Source organism: Bubalus kerabau, chromosome 23 (assembly GCF_029407905.1).
Source record: "Bubalus kerabau isolate K-KA32 ecotype Philippines breed swamp buffalo chromosome 23, PCC_UOA_SB_1v2, whole genome shotgun sequence".
Classification (NCBI taxonomy): Eukaryota; Metazoa; Chordata; class Mammalia; order Artiodactyla; family Bovidae; genus Bubalus; species Bubalus kerabau.
Window position 1 is genome coordinate 33,693,736 of NC_073646.1, and position 7,492 is coordinate 33,701,227.

At 45.2% G+C, this 7,492-nt stretch overlaps 1 protein-coding gene across 2 annotated transcripts in view; it reads left to right on the forward strand.

Moving 5' to 3' along the window:
- LOC129637466 (general transcription factor II-I repeat domain-containing protein 2) overlaps nt 1–2,775 on the forward strand; it is a 47,215-nt gene extending 44,440 nt beyond the window's left edge. For both annotated transcript variants that reach the window (XM_055561638.1, XM_055561639.1), the window contains exon 16: nt 994–2,775. In XM_055561638.1, coding sequence (XP_055417613.1) covers nt 994–2,597 — 1,604 coding nt within the window. In that variant the 3' untranslated portion in view covers nt 2,598–2,775. The remainder of the gene's footprint in view (nt 1–993) is intronic.
- Nucleotides 2,776–7,492: the final 4,717 nt, after the last annotated feature.

A 7,492-nucleotide genomic window follows, 5' to 3' on the forward strand; every position in this document is an offset into this window, starting at 1 on the left:
ACAGTCCAGTGATTTTTCTCAGTAAAGTTAAAGAGTTGTGCACATGTCACCATAATCTAATCTTAGAACATTTCCATCATCCCCCAAAGATTCCTCCTGCCCATTTCTAGTCATTTCCCATCCCCAACCCCAGTCTCAGGCAACTACCGAACTGACCATCTCTGTCTGCATTTCCTTAAAGTGAATGTTTATACCCGTGTTCTCTTGAAGCAAAGCTCACGTACATTGTGGCCCATTTCTTTACACTGAAACCACGTAAGTTCTGTGAGGGTCTGTGGCAGTCACCAGTGTCTTTTGGGACTCATAGCAGGTAAATCATATGCCTTCTGTGCTCATCCCCTTCTCTGTTATTTCAAAATTCTCTTGAAAAGCCATTGAAAAAAAATTATGTCCAACTCTTTGGACTGTAGCCCGCCAGGCTCCTCTGTCTGTGGGATTTTTCAGGCAAGAATGCTGGAGTAGGCTGCCATTTCCTCCTCCAGGGGATCTTCCCGACCCAGGGATCGAACTTGAGTCTTCTGTGTCTCCTGCATTGCAAGCAGATTCTTTACCTGCTGAATCATCAGGGAAGCCCAATATGTTAAAATGCAGATACAATCTCAAATCATTCTCATTTAAACCAGGTGGAACAAACATAGCCACTTACTGACCCTCACCAAAGACGTCTTTCATTTGACTCATCAACCTTTTAAAAAAGGGAATTAGTGGCCGATACGGAAAAACCAGGGGCTTTTTCATAAAAATTCATTTCCAGGTTTTCTTTAGAAATCTGAAGATCCAGCCAGCGTGGGGCCACGCTCCCTTGGCGATAGTTCACTGGCCCTGAGTGTCCCCAGCCCCACCCCCCACCTCTGCAGAGCTGGGTTACTCTCCAGTTAACCCACGCCCCCCAGCCACCTTATCCCCTGCATTTGTCATCATGCTTTTGCTGATGTTTTTCTAACAGTCAAGAGAAAAGTGAACTCTTTCTTGTCTCCATGTCTCTATCAAAAGTGGGAAAAAGGAAGATAGATCAAGAGGGCCGTGTATTTCAAGAAAAGTGGGAGAGAGCTTATTTCTTCGTGGAAGTGCAGAATATCCCTACCTGTTTAATATGCAAACAGAGCATGTCGGTATCCAAAGAATACAACCTGAGACGCCATTATCAAACCAACCACAGCAAGCACTATGACCAGTACACCGAGAAGATGCGCGATGAGAAGCTCCAGGAGCTGAAGGAAGGACTCAGAAAGTATCTCTTAGGGTCATCAGACACCGTGTGTCCCGAGCAAAAACAAGTGTTTGCCAAGGTGAGTCCAAGGGAAAATGCTGCCGTCCAGCCCGTGGAAGACGTGGCTGGGAACCTGTGGGAGAAGTTACGTGAAAAAATCAGATCTTTTGTGGCTTATTCCATTGCCATCGACGAGATCACAGATATAAACAACACCACCCAGTTGGCCATCTTCATCCGGGGAGTCGATGAGAATTTTGATGTGTCAGAAGAACTTTTAGATACAGTGCCCATGACGGGCACGAAGTCTGGAAACGAGATCTTTTTGCGTGTTGAGAAAAGTCTGAAAAAGTTTAATATCGATTGGTCGAAACTAGTCAGCGTGGCCTCCACTGGCACCCCTGCCATGGTAGACGCCAACGATGGGCTGGTCACGAAACTCAAGTCCAAGGTGGCGATGGTTTGCAAGGGCTCCGACCTGAAGTCCGTGTGCTGCATAATCCACCCGGAATCGCTCTGTGCTCAGAAGTTAAAGATGGACCACATCATGAGCGTGGTAGTTAACGCCGTGAACTGGATCTGCTCCCGCGGACTGAACCACAGAGAGTTCACGACTTTGCTCTATGAGCTGGACTGCCAGTACGGCAGCCTTCTGTACTACACGGAGATTAAGTGGCTCAGCCGTGGGCTGGTGCTGAAGAGGTTCTTTGAATCCTTGGAAGAGATTGACTCCTTCATGTCCTCCAGAGGCAAGCCCCTGCCTCAGCTGAGCTCTCAAGATTGGATCAAAGACTTGGCCTTCTTGGTGGACATGACCACGCACCTGAACACGTTGAACATCTCCCTGCAAGGGCATTCCCAAGTCGTGACACAGATGTACGACTTGATTCGGGCCTTCTTGGCCAAACTGTGCCTCTGGGAGACTCATCTGGCCAGGAATAACCTGGCCCACTTTCCCACCCTGAAATCAGTTTCCAGGAACGAAAGCGACGGCCTGAACTACATTCCCAAAATCGTGGAGCTGAAGACGGAGTTCCAGAAAAGGCTGTCCGATTTCAAACTCTACGAAAGTGAACTGACCCTGTTCAGCTCCCCTTTCTCCATGAAGATCGAGAGCGTCCAGGAAGCCCTGCAGATGGAGGTGATTGATCTGCAGTGCAACACGGTCCTGAAAACCAAATACGACAAGGTTGGAATACCGGAATTCTATAAACACCTCTGGGGCAGTTACCCCAAGTACAAGACCCACTGTGCCAAGATCCTGTCCATGTTTGGGAGCACCTACATTTGTGAACAGCTCTTTTCCATTATGAAACTGAGTAAAACTGAGTACTGCTCCCAGCTGAAGGACTCCCAGTGGGATTCCGTACTCCACATCTCGACGTGACAGAAACACATTCCCGCATGGTCCCAGGGGCTGGAAGCCTAGAATCCTCTAGGTCTGAGGGGGTTTGAGACGAAAACATGTTATTAAATATTTCTGGTTTTTTTTTTCCCCAGTTTGACTCAAAAATATCATTTGCAGTTAGCATACCTGTTTGTATGACATTTTGTGCTTCCCCATAGCCCAGTAAAAAAAAAAAAATCAAGAAAGTTTTATTGTATTTCTAGTAGTTGACTCTTCTTACGCCTGGCCTGTTTCACTCACTCACATGCTGGTTTGACCCCTGCGGGCACTGGGACTGCATCCTGAAGTTTAAATCGGGGAGAGAGATGGGGTTATACATACACACACATCTACCTCCCTGTCATCTGCATGGTATTCCATGTGATTTCATATGTTTGCAAATTGAAGGAGAATCAGAAACGTGTTCACATACTGTGGTGTCTCTGCCTTCCCAAGAAACCGGAAACTTGGGACTTAAAACAGAAACTCCCTTTGTAAAGCAGCTACCATTGTTGTCTAGTCGTTGGGTCCTGTCCGACTCTTTCCCGACCCCATGGTCTATAGCCCACCAGGCTCCTCCATCCATGAGATTTCCCAGGCAAGAATACTGGAATGAGTTGCAATTTCCTTCTCCTGGGGATCTTCCCAACTCAGGGATCGAACCCACATCTCCTGCCATGGCAGGCAGGTTCTTTACCACTGAGCCACCTGTGAACCCCAAAGCAACTATACTTCAATAAAAATTAGTAAAAACAAAAGCAGATGATGATGATGAAAAGCAAACTACAATAGAAAATCCAAAAATAAATAACATAGGCTTTCAAAGACTAAGTTGAAGTTTGGAGGCTTTTTTTAAACCTTTATTTGAAATAATTTCAAATGCATAGAAAAGTTAAAGAAATAAAAAGTGCATGAAGAACAGTTAATTCCCTTTTGACAGATTTTCATACTGTTTTATCATTTGTTTGTTCTTTTCCCCCATCCCTCTCTCTCTCTCTCGTGTGTGTGTGTGTGCATGTGTGTGTACATTTCCTGTGTGTATAAGTGTCTTGTTTATCATTATCTGTATATGTGTATAAACATATGTACACAGTTCTTTTCTGAACCGTTTGAGAGGAAGTTACACCTTATTTATCTCTAAATACTTTTGGGAGTATTTTTAAGGAGAAGGATATTCTTGGCCATAACCATGATTTAGTTACCAATTCCAATAAATTGAACACTGATGCAATATTTTTATCTAGTTTAGCAATCATACTCCAATTTCGTCAGCTGACCAAATCACTTTTCCTTTGTCGTATTTTTCCCTTGGAGGGTTGTCATATAGATGCGCCTGAAACTAACACAACATTGTGAATTAACTATACTTCAATTTTTAACAAATCATCCTAAGCAACAAAAATTTATTAACTCAAAAAAATATGTATATAGATACAGATCAATGCAAAGAAATAGAGCAAAACAATGGAATGGGAAAGACTAGAAATCTTTTCAAGAAAATTAGAGATACCAAGGGAATATTTCATGCAAGCTGAGCACAATAAAGAACAGAAATGGTATGGACCTAACAGAAGCAGAAGATATTAAAAAGAGGTGGCAAGAATACACAGAAGAACTATACAAAAAAGATCTTCACACCCCAGATAATCACGATGGTGTGATCACTCACCTAGACCCAGACGTCCTGGAATGTGAAGTCAAGAGGGCCTTAGGAAACATCACTACAAACAAAGCTAGTGGAGGATTCCAGCTGAGCTATTTCAAATCCTGAAAGATGATGCTGTGAAAGTGCTGCCCTCAATATGCCAGCAAATTTGGAAAACTCAGCAGTGGCCACAGGACTGGAAAAGGTCAGTTTTCATTCCAATCCCAAAGAAAGGCAATACCAAAAGAATGCTCAAACTACCGCACAATTGCACTCATCTCACACGCTAGTAAAGTAATGCTCAAAATTCTCCAAACCAGGCTTCAACAGTACATGAACCGTGAACTTCCAGATGTTCAAGCTGGATTTAGAAAAGGCAGAGGAACCAGAGATCAAATTGCCAACATCCATTGGATTATTGAAAAAGTAAGAGAGTTCCAGAGAAACATCTACTTATGCTTTATTGACTATGCCAAAGCCTTTGACTGTGTGGATCACAATAAACTCTGGAAAATTCTTAAAGAGATGGGAATAGCAGACCACCTGACCTGCCTTCTGAGAAATCTGCGTGCAAGTCAAGAAGCAACAGTTAGAACTGGATATGGAACAACAGACTGGTTCCAAATCGGGAAAGGAGTACGTCAAGGCTGTATATTGTCACTCTACTTATTTAACTTATATGCAGAGTCTATCATGAGAAATGCTGGACTGGATGAAGCACAAGCTGGAATCAAGATTGCCGGGAGAAATATCAATAACCTCAGATATGCAGATGACACCACCCTTATGGCAGAAAGCGAAGAGGAACTAAAAAGCCTCTTGATGAAAGTGAAAGAGGAGAGTGAAAAAGTTGGCTTAAAACTCAACATTCGGAAAACGAAGATCATGGCATCTGGTCCCATCACTTCATGGGAAATAGATGGGGAAACAGTGGAAACAGTGCCAGACTTTATTTTGGGGGGCTCCAAAATCACTGCAGATGGTGACTGCAGCCATGAAATTAAAAGACACTACTCCTTGGAAGAAAAGTTATGACCAACCTAGACAGCATATTCAAAAGCAGAGACATTACTTTGCCAACAAAGTTCCATCTAGTCAAAGCTATGGTTTTTCCAGTAGTCAGGTATGGATGTGAGAGTTTGACATAAAGAAAGCTGAGGGCCAAATAATTGATGCTTTTGAACTGTGGTGTTGGAGAAGACTCTTGAGAGTCCCTTGGACTGCAAGGAGATCCAACCAGTCCATCCTAAAGGAGATCATTCCTGAATATTCATTGGAAGGACTGATGCTGAAGTGGAAACTCCAATACTTTGGCCACCTGATGCGAAGAACTGACTCATTTGAAAAGAGCCTGATGCTGGGAAAGATTGAAGGCAGGAGGAGAAGGGAACAACAGAGGATGAGATGGTTGGATGGCATCACCAACTCAATGGATGTGAGTTTGAGTAAACTCCGGGAGTTGGTGATGGACAGGGAGGCCTGGCGTGCTGCAGTTCATGGGGTCGCCGAGTTGGACGCGACTGAACTGAACTGAACAGGTATAAAGGTATAAAGTTAGAGATATGTGTTCTTAGTATCTATTAGTTGCTGGAATTAGTGACCCGAAATGGTAAATACTTTCCAGATTTGGTGGAATTATCCTGATTAGGGTACAATAATGGAGGAAAAGGCTTTGATACAAATTAAAGGAAGCTGTTGAGAGGAGAGACCAGCCTCCAACTGGTCACCCTGTGTAGGGGACCCAGCCCCAGCTGGGGCCTGGATGGATGTCCTCAGACACAGGTATGACCCACGCTGAGCAGTTCCTGTCTTTATGAGGCTGACTGCAGGTCTGGCTGGGTCCAGCTGGGTCTGAGGCTCACTTCCTGGGAAATGAGTCCGGTCACTTTCGGACTAGTTCACGGCAGGAGTCTTGGGAGGCCGGCTGCTGGTGTACCAGAGCAGAAGTTGACTCAGTATAAGAGGCATGGTCCTGCAAACCCTGCCGGGAAACACCAGCCCCTAGATTTTCAAACAGTCAGCTGGGGCTCAGAATGATTAAATGGCCTGCCTGAGGCCACATAGCCAGGAAAGGATTCAGTCCTGGGTCCGCATGACTCCGAAGTCCATGTTCTTCTTCCTTTTCTAAGCAGCCACCATGCTTCTGTGAAGACCTAGGAGGCGTCTGTCTTAGAGCCCCGCTCATCACTGTCACCTGTGGCTCCCTGGTAGTTAGCACATCAAGTATTAGGGAGGGGACCATAGAGTTCAGCCAGGGCTGCCTTCTGTTGGCTGGGCTATTCATGGGGCTGTTTTGCTTTGATTCAACTCCCAGGGTCCCCAGGTTCCTTCTTGACCTGTAGAGCGTCCTGGGACCAGGTGGCTTGACCAGCACAGTCACTTGTATGACTGAGCCAAGACTCGGAGAAACTGACTTCTCTCTTAAGCGACCAGCTTTGTCCAGCCTCACTCATATACTGCTTCCCACACAGGAACAGAGGCTCTCCATGCCTCCCACAGCCTTGGGGACAAGCTATGGCTTCTATCAGTCAGCTCAGTTCAGTTCAGTCGCTGATTTGTGTCTGACTCTTTGTGACCCCGTGGACTGCAGCACGCCAGGCTTCCCTGTCCATCACCAACTCCCAGAGCTTGCTCAAACTCCTGTCCATCGAGTCGGTGATGCCATCCAACCATCTCATCCTCTGTCGTCCCCTTCTCCTCCTGCCTTCAATCTTTCCCGGCATGAGGGTCTTTTCCAATGAGTCAGTTCTTTGCATCAGGTGGCCAAAGTATTGGAGCTTCAGCTTCAGCATCAGTCCTTCCAATGAATATTCAGGACTGATTTCCTTTAGGATGGACTGGTTGGATCTCCTTGCAGTCCAAGGGACTCTGAAGAGTCTTCTCCAACACCACAGTTCAAAAACATCAGTTCTTCAGCAGTCAGGTTTCTTTATGGTCCAGCTCTGTTTTTTAATAAGATTTGCAATTCTGGTTTGCCCCGTAGTGTCTTTGCATCTGGAGAAAGACCCATTAGCAAAGACATGAAGGCCCTGGGCTGACTGCAGTGTTGGAATTGCTTTCTGGTACAACTCCCTAACTAGGCAGGCTCTGTGAATAATCAGCGGCACCCTGTCTCTGTAGCCAAATACAATTCTCTGTGTGTTTGATAAGCTATTATCCTTCACTGAATATTCACAACTCTTAAATTAACCAAGACCCCCACTGTTTCTCAGGGAGGGAAAACTGGGTAAACTTTCAAATTTCTGTGCCC